Here is a 16300-nt window from a genome sequence, read left to right on the forward strand (position 1 = left end):
CACAATTTACACACACATTCACCCCCACGTACACACACTCACACACATGTACTCAGACACATATTCACACACACACACAGAGTGAAATAGGGAGACACAGAACCTGGCAAGTACGAAGCATGAATCTAGGAAAATTGCAAAGTGTCTAAAATGAAATGGAACACATAAACATCGATATCCTAGGTACAAATTAGAGATAAAGAACCACAGGTAGAGAAAAGCAGATAGAAAAGAGGGGAAATGTAAACTGAGTCGCATGGGAAAATGCCAAAGAGAAGTTGAGAGCATGAGGAAGGCAGAGAGTGGGCACAATGAGAATACATTTATATCATGAATGGCAAAAAGTCCGTGCCAAGCGATGACAGCCCACCGCTCGTTTGGGGCACTGAGCCATCAGCCATCAGAGGGCTTTTCATCTGTGCCTCATCTGCCTGGTACAGCTGACCAGCTCACAGGCTCCACCATCCTCGCCTGCCCGCTGCACGCAGCCAGGCTGTGTGGGCTCCTGCCCTCCAGGAATACAGGATGAAGTTGCTGTTATTTCATGATTATGCCTTATTATCCGACATAATGCTTCATTTCTCATCCTCCTCTCACTGCCCTCTGGGGACCTTCAACGTCACTGATTCTCCAAAAGTTCAGATTAAATAAGTCAGCATTGACTTCTCTCTCTGTCTCTAGCCATGTCTACCACTGGGTGTCATTAACACCCATTGCCTCAGGCGCTGATCCAGCAGACAGTCCGCTTGAAGTCTGACATCCATCAGCAGATGCGTGCCCCAAACTTGTCATCCTCCACCAAGGTCAGGTTCCAACTGTGGTTGGTCTGACTGGGTGAGGACTCCTGCGTTAAACCTGCCTTGCTTTAGCTAACCTCCAGAAGACCCCTACTTCCTACCAGAAAAGCGAACCTTCCTGACCTTTCTCAATATCTTCAGACTCACACACACGAAGTCTGAACCCATTCAGCTTTGGAAAAAGGATGGTAAAATCGATACTGAAACAGAACAAGAATGAATCAATTCACAATCTATAAGGGATGTGCACCCCATTAACCTGTCCTCAAACAGTGGTCCCTGCTGTCTGCCATCTACCTCACAAGGGGGAAAAAAACACATAAAGTCTAGACCAGTGGTTCTCAATCTAGTATTATTTTTCCCCTAGGGGGCATGAGGCAATGTCTGGAGACATTTTTGGTTGTCAGAACTGGGCGAGAGGGGGCTGCTACTGGCATCTAGTGAAGAGAGGCCAAGGATGGTGCTCAGCACCCTACAGTGCACAGGGTAGTCTCTACCACAAGGACTTACTCTGTCCCAAGTGTTAACGGTGCTGTTTCAGAGAAATCTTGGTATAGACAATCAAAGTTCATAATTCCAAATGGGTAATTATTTCATTTTATTTTTACCTGAAAAATTTTGAATTCAATCAAAATGGTCATATTCCTTAGCCTCAGAGTATGAGTCTCTAAGAATTCTGGCTTCAGTTGTTAACAGGAGAAAACAAGAAATAGGTCCAATGGGATAGTGGTCAGAAGGCAAACAGCCCAGAGACTTTCTTCAATTGGGGGTGAGATTGAAAAGAGCACTGGTTACAGAGTCCAAAGCCTTCTGTTGAAGGCCTGTGCCCTGCCTCTACCTCTAAATAGTTTGGTGACCCCCTCCAGTATTAGTGCTCTTGCTTTTAACATGAAAAGCAAAAAAAAAAAAAAGAACAACACTGTCTCCAATGAGTCAATTCTGACTCATGGAGATGCCATGTGTTGCAGAACAGAACTGTTCCCTGGGGTTTTCTTGGCTGCAGTCTTTACAGAAATAGATCACCAGGCATTTGTTCTGCGGTACTGCTGGGTGGGCTTGAACTGCCAATCTTTATGTTAGTCGAGCACAAACTGTTTGTGCCCCTGGGGACTTTTAAGTGAGAAATCTACAATTATTCCTAAGGGTACCTTTAAGTTTAAGAGCTTCTTATACTCTAAGTTGTATTATCTACGATAGCTGCTAACACACATTTGTATTGGGGATCTGGGGTTAAGAAGGAGGCAAACTAATGCCTTTCTGGTGGCCATGTGTTGGAACCGACTCGACAACAAGTTACAAAGACAACGACAACAAAATCCCAAGGCACACTGCAATAGCTTTCTTCCTCCTACAGTGCAGCTTCATTAGCCAGGAACTGAAAACACACGTGTACTTTCACAACACATTCGTGAGGGATGAAAGTGTACCACAGGCCCAGGGGCTTAAATTCCTTCTGAGGACACATAAAAAGGGACTTTCATCAATTTCGAACAAGGTTTGATGTCTGTGCTTGGATGGCGCTAGATATCGATGAAAAAATAACAAGCAAACAATGTGGGCCTTGAATTCTAGCTCCTTCAATAAGACCCACTGGGGTCAGACTTGCAATGACACTACAGTGTCCAAGAGCGAGTTGGTTGTCAAATGGGAAAGTGTGGACTGCCAGCTCTAGACTGAGACAGGATCTAACACTTTTCTGGTTTAATATTAATGTTGCAGCATGGTAATGAAAACCTGTAAATGAACCTCTCTTGGTAAATGAATCTTCGCTCCCAAAGAGCAACCAGGAAAAACCCTAAATAAATAATGTGCGATTGATATAAGAGGTTCATGTACGTGGATTCGATGACCATTCTTGGCTTGTTACTGAGGAGGCTTCCTGCATTTTTAAGAGCTCATCGATACTGTGATCCTCCTACTCTCGGGTGAACTTTAAAAACTACACCGAGGTTTTGAGTTGAGCTTTGACTCAGGAGTCTTCTGCAATAAAGTAACTCTGAAGAAAAGCAAGATCGGAAAATCTCCCCCACATTTAGGCAGCTGAGAATTTGCAGGCAGAGACTCTGGAGCACTCTGGGAGGGATCCAAGAGGCTCAGAGATGGATCCAGGTGCCATGTGAGGACCCACGTAAGTGGGCGCCACCTAAGAAGGAACATTGACTGAGGGTATACTTGCTGTGCCACGAGGCTGGCGGGCACATCTCAACAACCCTGTGCATCTTGAATCATCCCAAAGGAAGAGCTATGCTAATGTGGAATTGAGAATTCCAAGGACAGGAAATACATATTTGTGGAGCTGCAGGAGGCCAAAATAGGTTCCTGGGTGGTGCAAGTGATTTGCAATTGGCTGCTAACTAAAAGGTTGGCAGTTTGAACCCATCCAGAGAAGCCTGGCAATCTGCTTCATAAAGACTGCAGCCAAGAAAACCCTGTAGAGCAGTTCTATTCTGTAACACATGGGATCACCATGAGTTGGAATTGACTCAATGACACAACAACAAAAGGAGGCCAGTGGAGGGTTGGAGTCTGGAGACCAGGGTCATGGTTGGTGAGGAAGACGAGGCCTGATTTCTCAGTGCCTGGTAGGACCAACACTGGGCCCCACTGAAAGATGGTCTTTGCTGTCTTCTTCTTAGCTTTCTGCATATTCTCAGGACTTTCATGTTGCTCCTGGTTGTAATGACGACCTATTGGGCTGTGTGTGGGGCGGCGGGGGCGGGGGGGGGGATACAGAGGTGCTGTCTTCCATAAGCAAGAGTTGGTACTCTGGATTTTGTCTTGTTTCTTGAATCCCTTCAAGACCCACCCGTCCTGTGTCTTTGGGACTCTTTGCTGGCTCTCTAGGATACTGCATGATATTCTGACAAACTAATGAGACTCTGGGAAGTATTGGTTCAGTATAGTAGCACTTACATCATGGTTGGAGCCTTGGTGGCACAGTGGTTAAGAGCCTGGCTGCTAACCAAAAGGTTGGCAATTCGAATCCACCAGCCACCTCTTGGAAACTCTATGGGGCAGTTCTACTCTGTCCTGTAGGGTCGCTATGAGTTGGAATCGACCTGATGGCAATGGTATATCATGGCTGGTAAAGTGGAGGGTTAGTGAAAATGAGAGAAACCCTCAATGAAATGGATTGGCATAATAGCCACAACAATGGACTCGGACAAAGGAACGTTCATAAAGATGGTGCAGAATCAGGCAACATTTCATTTTGTTAAACATAAGTTCACCATGACCTGGAGCCAAACTGACGGCAACTAACAACACATATCTTAGGGTACCTGGTGCAGTATCTCTTCACACAGAAGATATTCAATACATATGGGTTGAATAAACGCGAGTAATCTGTTTTTATTTTAAAAAGGTCTTTCTGAAGATGCAGGGAAATTTCAGTCACTGTGGTGATCCTTTATGCTTTTCATTAGCTGCAATGGCATCCAGGAGGTTTCCTGGTCCCCCAATAGGATACAGGTGGCCCATTGCCTCTACACCACTGGTCTATATGGGGGCGGGCCTCCTTCTCACCTTTCACCACCTGTGGGACTGATGCAGCCTAGGACTTTCCAACAATTAGAAATAAATCCCAATCAGCCAACAAAGAAAAACGGTGAGTCATCTAAGGGGCCCTGAAGAACAACACATGTTTGGGAACTAGAGGAGGCAGGCAACAGCTGGAGCAACAGCAACACAATAAATCAGTCTGAGCACTTGAGGAGGTTCACAGGCACCTGGACTCATGTGCAGGAAGTGCCCCCATAACCACTGGCAGGAGGCGTAGGCGGGAGGAGGTGGCTGCCAGAGCCCCTGTGGAAGTGTATACTCAACTTTTCTTTCAGGCAAACGGGCTTAGAGTTCTAAGCTTGGGACCGCTCAGAACACGTGAAGCATCATTTTGAAGATCTGAGGGACAACTACTGAGAACAGACGGAAGTTACAGGAAAGTCTTTAAGGAGATGAAATTGCAAGTGCCATCAGGGAGATCCAAGGGAGGCAGATAAGTGCATCCAAATATTTAGGTCTACACAGAGTGGGTATCAACAGCAACATATGCAGGTTTTATCACATGGCCCCAGGGCCCTTTTATAAATTCTGAGGGAGTATTTTAAAGCTTCCAAGTGCATGGCAAGGAACCCTGGTGGTGCAATGGTTAAGCACACAGTTGAAAGGAAGGTAGTTCAAACTCACCTAGTGGCTCCATGGGAGAAAAGACCTGGAGATCTACTGCGGTAAGGATTACAGCCTGGGAAACCCTATGGAGCAGCTCTGCCCTGTCTTACAGGGTTGCTGTGAGTCAGAATCAACTCAATGGCACAGAACAGCAACAATGTACCCACTGCAGATTAGAGGAACTCTCCATGGTGTTGTGAATGCCAGATCATTCTCACCTCAAGGCCTTGTTGTTTGCTCTTCCCTCTGCCTGGACCACTGTCCCCTTAGCATGTTTGTCGGGCTCTCTCTGTCACTTCCTTTACATCTTGACCAACATCTCATTTCTTCTGAGATGCCTTTCTGGACTATCATCTCCCCAATCGCCCCTGCCCGTCTCTACCTCTTTCACCTAATCAACTTCTCTTCCCATGCTTACCATGGTCTGAAACTGTTGGTTGCTTACTTGATTACTGTCTGTCCCCTTTCCAAGAACATAACCTTCTTGAAGGTGGGATTTTTGTGACTGTTGTCTACGACTGTATCCCCAGATCCTAAAACAGAGCCAGTTATTTAGTGGGCACTAGGTAAACACATAATGGAGGAAGAAGAGGAAGCAGGGAAGGAAGAAGCAGGGCCAGACCTAGGAGGGTGGAGCCCAGAGCAACTCAGCGGGTGTGCAAGCATGCATGTGGGTGTGCATGTATATGTGTATGAGAATGTGTGTGTTAGTGCACGTGCATATGTGTGAGTGTGTGTGCCAGCATGTATATGTGTGTGAGTGTGTGCACATGTATGGTAGCACATGTATGTGTGTGAGCATGTGTGTACGCGAGTGTGTGCATGTGCGTATATGTGTGCTAGCATGTGTGCGAACATGTGTGTGAGCATGTGTGTGTGCGCGTACATGCAAAAGTATGTATGTGTGCTAGCACATGTACGTGTGCAAGCATGTGTGTGAGCATGTGTGCATACGTGCGAGAGTGTGTATATGTGTGCTAGCACGTGTATGTGTGAAAGCATGTGTGTGCAAATGTGTGTGCATAAATGTAAGTGTGTATATGTGTGCTAGTACATGTATGTGTGTGAGCATGTATGTGTGTGTATGCTTGTAGCCAACAAAGATACTTGCACTTGAAAGGAGACCCTTTCCATAGCTGCTGGGATAACATTAATGACAGACATTTCAAATCTGAATTTTTCAAGCCTGAAGCATGGGGCCCTGGTAGCTGAGCCCAAGGGAGAAAGGGAAGGCCAGCTAGTCGACGTTGAGTCGACTCCAACTCATGGTGATCCCATGTGTGTTAGAGTAGAACTGTGCTCCATAGGGTTTTTAAGGGCTGATTTCTCAGAAGTAGGCTACTAGGTGCCTCTGGGTGGAGTGGAACAATCAACTTTTCAGTTAGCAGCCAAGTGCTTAATCATTGCCACCCAGGGACTCCAGAAAGGGAAGGAGAGAGACATAACTGGTTGTGAGGAATAAAGGGTGAAGCCTTGGATTTCGAGAGACAGGAGCAAGAGTCGTTGAGCCCGTTACCTGCTGGAACGGAGAGCTTCAGTCTTCAGATGGCAATGGAGATAAGAACGAGATGAGGGGAAGGGTATTTGGCAGTGAAGACTTTTGGAGTCTAATTTTGACTCGAGCCAACATGGCAGCCACATAGACTCTGAGACTTGAGCAGAAGTGGGCTTGTTTCAGGTAAGGGCACTGGCCATTTCCTAGGGCCGCAGGTGCCTCCTCTCACTTCTACCTCTTGGTTAAACATGCACACTCAAGAGAGACTGAGTGTATGCCATGCCCTGATCCTAAAATTTAAATCCAACAACTGCTTCATAAAGAAAAACAAAACAAAACAACCAACTGGTGTTGAGTTGATTCTGACTCATGGAGACCCCATGAGTCTCAGCATAGAACTGTGTTCCATACTGTTTTCTGGTGCCTCTGGGTGGACTCAAACCTCCAACATTTAGGTTAGCAGCCAAGCGTGTTAACCATTTATACCGCTGCTGCTTCGTATAAAAAAAAAAAAAAAAAAATTTTTTTTTTTTTTTTTTTTTATAGCTCTGGTTATTCAAAGAATCAGTAAGTTGATGCCAGGAAATGGCCATTTCCAGCTGGAAAACCTTTAACATGCTCATTTTGGGAGGGGGTGACATGCATTTATTTAAGCCTGGGCCCCCGAGAATGTAAGTTCAGATATGTGAAGGGGCTCAGGCTTCCTCTGCTTCTAGCCAGCCAGGCTGTATTAGGTTGCATATTTGAAGCTTTAAATTGGTCTAAGTAGCTTCATGCAATAGCACCTCTTGATTGCATAGGATACATCATGAATAAAGAAGCAGCAGTAATCCAAGAATGTTAGAAGCTGGCTCCAAAGGCTACTTGAAACCAAGACTAGGTAATGCACTCCAAGTACTGGAAACCACCTTGGCCAAAAGGAAAATAAGCTGTTAAACTTTCCAGCTATCTCTCAGAGGAATAGAGGGTGTTTTTTGTTGGTTTGTTTTATTTGTTTTTAAAGATTGAAGTAGCCACCCCTTATTGGAAAAAAAAAAAAATTACACAATTGGTATTTTATTTAAAATGTATGAGGTCTAAAAATGCATCAAATTCAAAATTCAGGTATCTTTAGAAGTCTAAAGCTAGATTCTGAGGGCTGCCTCAAAGCTGATGAGTCATCCGCATTGCACTGGAGGTTCCCCCTTATCTGAGAAGAGAGTTCCTTCTGATTTGTTAAGGACAAGAACAGAGAATAAATCACTATGAATAAAGGTAGCCGGGAAGATGGAGTCGACTTAAATATCCTCTTATATTTCCTCAGTAATTTCTACTACTTGTAATATGTTAATCAATTGACCAATTTCATCATTATCACACCCATGATATATTCATGCATTCAAGAATATTTACAAAGTACCTACTATGTTCCAGAAACAGTGCTAGGTGTATATATTCAATACCATGAATTCATTTGAAAATGTTTCTTGAACACTACGTGCCTGCCAGAAACTCAGCTAGACACTGAGAAAGAAGTATGAAGTAACTAAGACATGTTTTCCATCCTTCTGGAGTCCATTTAACTCAGCCCTCACCGTCACAGAGTTTAAAAGTCTGGGATTGTAATGATTGCTAATGGAGACAGTCAAAAGAAAAGGGTGAGGAAAAAAAAAAAATTAAAAAAAAAAAACAACTCATGGTGGGGACAAAGATATCCAAAGATCTGGAAGACTGGGTACACCAAACAGAAAGAATAACTGACTGATATCATCTAGAACAAAGAGGAAACATGGGTGATGAATTTGGTTTTAAACGACAACTCAAGGAGCTGCTAATTTTGACATGGCCTATAGGCACTGAATAATAAATTGTAACCCGGTATCTTATACCAAACGCTGAATTTAGTTGTAATGTAAAGGAGCAACAGGAAGGCTTCTAGAAGGGTGAAATGTTTTTGTGAAGTATATCAAATGTTCAGTAATAATCGTCATCTAGGGTAGACAGAACAAAGCTCGCAGACATTAGAACTCACTGATTTTTTAAAAAGTATTCATACCCTCAAGTTGCAAAATAATTTTACTCTGAACACTATATTGAGACTATAGGAACTTAGTTGTGATCTTTCAATTGCTGTGATTCAGAACAATATCATGAATAAAGCTAAAAATTTTTTAAAAAATATTAATGCAACAATATTGAAAACATGCCATCAAAAATGAAACTTTAAACCTTGAATTATAGGCATACCTTGGAGACATTGTGGTTTTGGTTCCAGATCACTGCAATAAATCAAGTCACGTGAATTTTTTGGTTTCCCAGTGTATATAAAATTTATGTTTATGCTGTACTGTAGTCTATTAAGTGTATAATGGCATTATGTCTAAAACATGTACATAGCTTAATTAAAAAACAATTTTTTGCTAAAAAATGCTGTCATCTAAGCCTTTAGTGAGTCATAAACTTTTTGCTGGTGGAGGGTCTTGCCTTGATGTTGATGGCTGCTGACTGATCAAGGTAGTGGTTGCTGTAGTCTGGGGTGGCTGTAGCAATTTCTTAAAATAAGATAACACTGAAGTTTGTAGCATCAACTGACTCTTCATTTCATGGAAGATTTATCTATAGCGTGTGATACCGTTTGGTAGCATTTTACTCACAGTAGAACTTCTTTCAAAATTGGAATTGATCCTCTCAAATCCTGCCGCTGTACTAAGCTTATGTAATATTCTAAATCCTTTGTTGTCATTTCAACAATGTTCACAGCATCTTCGCCAGGAGCAGATTCCATCTCAAGAAACCACTTTCTTTGCTAATCCATAAGAAGCAACTCCTCATCCATTAAAATTTTATCATGAAATTGAAGCAATTCAGTCACATCTTCAGGCTCTACTTCTAATTCTAATTCTCTTGATATTTCCACCACCTCTGCAGTTACTTCTTCCACTAAAGTCTTGAACCCCTCAAAGTCATTCATAAGGGTTGGAATCAACTTCTTCCAAACACCTGTTAATGTTGATATTTTGACCTCCTCCTATGAATCACCAATATTCTCAATGGCATGAAGAATGGTGAATCCTTTCCAGAAAGTTTTCAATTTACTTTGTCCAGATTGATCAGAGGAATCACTATCTATGGTTCCTATAGCCTTATGAAGTGTATTGATTAAATAATAAGACTTGAAATTCAAAATTACTGCTTGATCCATGAGCTACAGAATGGATGTTGTGATAGCAGGAATGAAAACAACATTAATCTCCTTGTACAATTCCGTCAGAGCTATTGGGTGACCAAGTGCAATGTCAATGAGCAGTAAGTAACACTTTGAAAGGAATCTTTTTTTCTGAGCAATAGGTCTCAAGAGTGGGCTTAAAATATTCAGTAAACCATGTTATAAAAAGATGTGCTCTCATCCAGACTTTGTTGTTCCATTTATAGAGCACAGGCAGATTAGATTTAGCATAATTCTTAAGGGCCCTAGGATATTTGGAATGGTAAATGAGTATTGGCTTTAACTCAAAGTCACCAGCTGCTTTAGCCCCTAACAAGAGAGTCAGCCTATCCTTTGAAGCTTTGAAGCCAGGCATTGACCTCTCTCCAGCTATGAAAGTACTAGATGGCATCTTCTTCAAATATAAGGCTGTTTTGTCTACTTTGAAAATCTGTGTTTAGTGTAGCCACCTTCATCAATTATCTTAGCCAGATTTTCTGGATAATTCGCTGCAACTTCTACATTAGTATTTGCTACTTCACCTTGTACTTTTATGTTACTGAGATGGCGTCTTTCCTTAAACCTCACGAACCAACCTCTGTTAGCTTCAAAATTTCTTCTGCAGCTTCCTCATCTCTCTCAGTCTCCACAGAACTGAAGAGGGTTAGGGCCTTGCTCTGGATTAGGCTTTGACTTAAGGGAATGTTGCGGCCGGTTTGATCTTCTATCCAGACCACTAAAACTTTCTCTTTATCAGCAATAAGGCTGTTTCACTTTTTTATCATTTGTATATTCTCTGGAGTAGCACTTTTAATTTCCTTTAAGAACTTTTCCTTTGCATTCACAACTTGGCTAACTGTTTGGTGAAAGAGGCCTAGCTTTCGGCATATCCTCACTTTCAACATGTCTTCCTCACTAGGCTTAATCATTTCTAACTTTTGATTTAAAGTGAGAGACATGCGACCCTTCTTTTCACCTGAATGGCTTAGAGGCCATTGTAGGGTTATTAAATGACCTAATTTCATATTATCATGTCTCAGGGAATAGGGAGGCCCAAGGAGAGGGAGAGAGAAGGGGAATGGCCAGTCAGTGGAAAAGTCAGAACACACACATTTATCGATTAAATGGGCCTTATATGGGCATGCGTGGTTCATGGCACCCCGGAACAATTACAGTAGTAATATCAAAGATCACTGATCATAGATCACCATAACAGATATCATAATACTGAAAAAGTTTGAAATATTGTGAGAATTACCAAAATGTGACACAGAGACATGAAGTGAGAAGATGCTGTTGGAAAAATGGCGCCAACAGACTTGCTCAACACAGGATTGCCACAAACCTTCAATTTGTAAAAAAATGCAATATCTGCAAAGCTCAATAAAATGAAGTGTAATAAAATGAGATATGCCTGTACTTAGAGGCCAGCACAAATAAAGATAGCCATTTAACCCAGAAGCTCATTCTATATCCTAAATCAGATGCAAAGGGAGAGCTGTGGCAGTGTATCTTAGACAAAAGCATAAAGCACTTAACTGGGTGACACACAAGTAATGAGGATGCTTTCCAGGATTTCAGTGGTCATTGAAGAAAAAGAAATGAAATCAGGAAAGAAGAGAGAAGCCAGAAGTGTGGCTGCAGATGGCCTCAGGAGTCACCATGTGGACTTTAATATCAATGTCAACACCACAACAACAAAAATAGCAGCTAATATTGCTGAACACATTATCTGTATTACACTACATACATCTTACACAAACCTTACATGATAAAAAACCAAAAACCAAACCTGTTGCCATGAGGGCATTCTGACTCATAGCAACTGTATAAGTCAGAGTAGAACTGCCTGTAAGGTTTCCAAGGCAGTAATCTTTATGGAAATAGACTGCTACATCTTTCTCCCACAGAGCAGCTGGTGGGTTCAAACCACCAACCTTTCAGTTAGCTGCCAAGTGCTTAATTCCTGGGTCACCAAGGCTCCTTTCCCACATGATAAACCAAAAAAAACCAAACCCACTTCCATCAAGTCGATTCCAACTCAGATGAGCCCCACATGATAAACACCAATAATATACCAATAATATGCCCATCTTACAGACGCAGCAACTGAAGCTGAGCAAGGTGAAAAAACATGCCCACAGGCACATTTTCACCTCTCATGTCCTCCTTACCCTCAGGCTGGACAGCCACCAAAAGCCATGGCATTGATCCCATGTTTTTCTGCATTTGCCTTGCAAATAAGTACAAACAATAAAAAATACTTGAAATGAAAACACCCACCAATAACAGCTCATCCTCTCCCTTGAGGGGATTGACAGAATGAAAACAGATGAAGCCATCATTCTTTATTGTTTTCTAGAGAATCTTTACATGGTTTGGAAGATTGCTTGCTGGATAGACAATTCTTATTTTATATATTTTTATGCATTTATAGGACTCATTTCAGCTGGGCCTTCTGCCATAAAACCCAGGGAAATTGCAGTAATTTTAAAGTGAAGATAAATCTTTGAACTCAAACCAGTACAACAGTTCTGAAAATGGGTAGCAGGGAAACCAGTTGGGTTCAACAAGGCCATGAGGCAGCTATTTGGGGTGAAAAAGTGATTCTTCAGATGAAAACTACAACTGACTGCCTTGGGTTGGATTCTGTCTGAAGATGTGTTTTGGTTGCCCTGTACAATGGTTTGCAAATCTGAGCCAACACTTAAAAATTGTGAGTTTCCATATAAAACTGAGTTTTCTGCCTTCTCTTGAAGAACTAGCCCATACTAGACCCCCATTTCCACTTGGGATCAGTTGGAGGGAGCTTGCTAGAGTCTTTTCCCTTTAGACAGTCTGTGAGTTCTATAAATGTCCATGTCCCCATCACTCTACCTTGTACCCTCCTCCCATCCCTCTTCACGCATTTACATTATCTGCCAGGCCCTGCAGACTTTAGAGTTGGCACCTCCCATTCATGTTCCCAGAGTATGTACATATGCGTGAGTCAAAGACCAAGCTACTGGTCAGCCCATTAGTTACTGTCACTTTGGGCAACTCAGTGAAACAAAGTTCCCAACATTGGTTTAGTGGCAAAATCTCTCTTCTTTTTGAAAGCCCTTGATGTGCCAGCTTTAAAACATATCCCCCACATTTTTAACATTCCTCACATCAAGGGGTGGAGTTCTCTTGAGTCTGGGCTCTTGGGGCTCTGTGACTGAACAATAGAATATGGCAGAAATGATGCTGTGTCAGTTTCCAGGCTCTGCCTTAAAAGACACTGAATGATTTTTATTTTCTGACTCTTGGGACATTCACTGTTAGAACCCAGCCACGTGATATGAGGAAGCCCAAGCCACAACGTGCAGAGACCTACACAGAGAGGACTGATCGCCAGCACCAAGTTGCCAGGTGAGTCTGCCATTTTGGAAGTGGATTCTCCAGCCCCAGTAGAACCTCCCCAGGTGACACTGTGTGGAACAGCAATGAGCTGTCCCCACTAAGCCCTGACTACATTTCGGAATCACAAACGAAATAAATGATTGGTGTTTTGTTAAGCCAATAACCACTGGGGTGGTTTGTTATGCAGCAAGCCATAAACAGAACACCCAATCAGAACACTGGGAAGGGCTTTGATAAGACAAGCAGGACTTAAGGAAGAGAATGTTCCTAAGCAATGGCCCACCCATTCCTCTTCTCACCTGGGCGATGTGCCTTTGGAACCGCCATGTTCATCACTCTTCCTCCATCCTGAGGTTTGGGGGGTGATGCAGTGAACCTGCAGATCCCCGATTCTGAAGGGGTGCTGGAGGTCAGACTGTCTGTGTACTCATTAGTCCCTGCCGTCAACTGTTCGGATGATGTGTCCGATATGAAGCACTCTGTGATGGTGAACTTGGCGTGCCTCAATTGTTCTTCCATCTTGGCGTGTTCATAGGCCCTGGCAAGTTCTTCGTAAGTGGAGGAGGCACTTTCTGTGGAGACCATGCTGCTTCTTGCTCTATCTATGCCACAAAAAAGAGAAAACAAGATGGATGACCTTGTCCCCTTAAGTTTGAGCCAACTGGATTGTCTTTTCCAGCTCCTGGCTATTTCTTTCAGATCACTGTACAATCAGTCAGGGGTCTTGACTCTTTGACCAGAGGAATCTCTCTCTGCCACTACTGAGGCTGGCTTCGGAAGCCACTACAACTTTGGCCCAGGGAGCCTTGTTTCAACTGAATTGCTGCAATCAGGTGTCCCTACCTTAGGACATTTCCATAAATAAGTAATGCATCCCCCTTAAAAAATTCTGCATTTAGGATGACATGATCTTATACACAGAAAACCCTAAGGAATCCTCCAGAAAACTACCGAAGCTAAGAGAAGAGTTCAGCAGAGTATCGGGATACAAGATAAACATATAAAAAGCAGGGATTCCTCTACACCAACAAAAAGAACATCGAAGAGGAAATCACCAAATCAATGCCATTTACAGTAGCCCCCAGGAAGATAAAATACTTAGGAATAAATCTTACCAGAGATGTAAAAGACTTACACAAAGAAAACTACAGTATACTTCTACAAGAAACCGAAAGAGACTTACATAAGTGGAAGAACATACCTTGCTCATGGATAGGAAGACTTAACATTATAAAAATGTCTATTCTACCACAAGTGATCTATACATTTAATGCAATTCTGATCCAAATCCCAACAACATTCTTTAATGAGATGGAGAAACAAATCACCGATTTCGTATGGAAGGGAAAGAGGCCCTGGAGATAAATAAGGCATGACTGAAAAAGAAGAACAAAGTGGGAGGCCTTACTTTACCTGATTTTAAACCTATTATACCACCACAGTAGTCAAAACAGCCTGGTGCTGGTACAAAAACAGATACATGGACCAATGGAACAGAATTGAGAATCCAGACATAAATCCATCCACGTATGAGCAGTTGATATTTGACAAAGGCCCCAAAACAGTTAAATGAGGAAAAGACAGTCTTTTTAACAAATGGTGCTGGCATAACTGGATATCCTTCTGCAAAAAAATGAAACAAGACCCATACCTCACTCCATGCACAAAAACTAACTCAAAATGGATCAAAGACCTAAATATAAAATCTAAAATGATAAAGATCATGGAAGAAAAAATAGGGACAATGTTAGGAGCCCTAATACATGGCATAAACAGTATGCAAAACATTACAAAGAATGCAGAAGAAAAACAAGATAACCGGGAGCTCCTAAAAATCAAACACCTATGCTCATCCAAAGACTTCACCAAAAGAGTAAAAAGACTACCCACAGACAGGGAAAAAGTTTTGAGCTATGACATTTCTCATCAGCGCCTGATCTCTAAAATCTACATGATACTGCAAAAACTCAACTGCAAAAAGACAAATAACCCAATTAAAAAATGGGCAAAAGATATGAATAGACACTTCACTGAAGAAGACATTCAGGTAGCTAACAGATATATGAGGAAATGTTCATGATCATTAGCCATTAGAGAAATGCAGATCAAAACTACAATGAGATTTCATCTCACTCCAACAAGGCCGGCATTAATCCAAAAAACACAAAATAATAAATGTTGGAGAGGCTGTGGAGAGATTGGAACACTTATACACTGCTTGTGGGAACGTAAAATGGTACAACCCACTTTGGAAATCGATTGGCACTTCCTTAAAAAGCTAGAAAGAGAGCTACCATACAGTCCAGCAATCCCACTCCTCACAACATATCCCAGGAAAATAAGTGCCTTTACATGAACAGATATATGCACACCCATGTTTACTGTAGCACTGTTTACAATAGCAAAAAGATGGAAGCAACCAAGGTGCCCATCAACGGATGAATGGATAAATAAATTATGATATATTCACACAATGGAATACCACACATTGATAAAGAACAGTGAGGAATCTATGAAACATTTCATAGCATGGAAGAACCTGGAAGGCATTATGCTGAGTGAAATTAGTCAGTTGCAAAAGGACAAATATTGTATAAGACCACTATTACAGGAACTTGAGAAATAGTTTAAACTGAGAAGAAAACATTCTTTCGTGGTTATGAGAGCGGGGAGGGAGGGAGGCTGGGAGAGGGGCATTCACTAATTAGATAGTAGATAAGAACTACTTTAGGTGAAGGGAAAGAGCACACAGTACAGGGGAGGTCAGCACAATTGGACTAAACCAAAAGCAAAGAAGTTTCCTGAATAAACTGAATGCTTCGAAAGCCAGTGTAGCAGGGGCAGGGGTCATGGTTTCAGGGGACATCTAAGTCAAGTGGCATAATAAAATCTATTAAGAAAACATTCTGCATCCCACTTTGAAGAGTGGTGTCTGGGGTCTTAAGCACTAGCAAGCAGCCATCTAAGATGCATCAATGGGTCTCAACCCACCTGGAGCCGAGGAGAATGAAGAACACCAAGGACACAAGGAGATTACGAGCCCAAGAGACAGAAAGCGCCACATGAACCAGAGACTACATCAGCCTGAGACCAGAAGAACTAGATGGTGCCCGGCTACAACCGATGACTGCCCTGACAGGGAACACAACAGAGAACCCCTGAGGGAGCAGAAGAGCAGTGGGATGCAGACACCAAATTCTCATAAAAAGACCAGACTTAATGGTCTGACTGAGACTAGGAGGACCCTGGTGGTCATGGCCCCCAGACCTTCTG

At 42.5% G+C, this 16300-nt stretch overlaps 1 protein-coding gene across 2 annotated transcripts in view; it reads right to left on the reverse strand.

The window, feature by feature from the left end:
* DSCAM (DS cell adhesion molecule) overlaps positions 1-16300 on the reverse strand; it is a 774401-nt gene that overhangs the window by 8331 nt on the left and 749770 nt on the right. For both annotated transcript variants that reach the window (XM_023559109.2, XM_064279473.1), the window contains exon 31: positions 13327-13629. In XM_023559109.2, the coding sequence (XP_023414877.1) occupies positions 13327-13629 (303 nt within the window). The remainder of the gene's footprint in view (positions 1-13326; positions 13630-16300) is intronic.

The sequence above is a fragment of the Loxodonta africana genome, chromosome 2 (genome assembly GCF_030014295.1).
Source record: "Loxodonta africana isolate mLoxAfr1 chromosome 2, mLoxAfr1.hap2, whole genome shotgun sequence".
NCBI classification, from domain to species: Eukaryota; Metazoa; Chordata; class Mammalia; order Proboscidea; family Elephantidae; genus Loxodonta; species Loxodonta africana.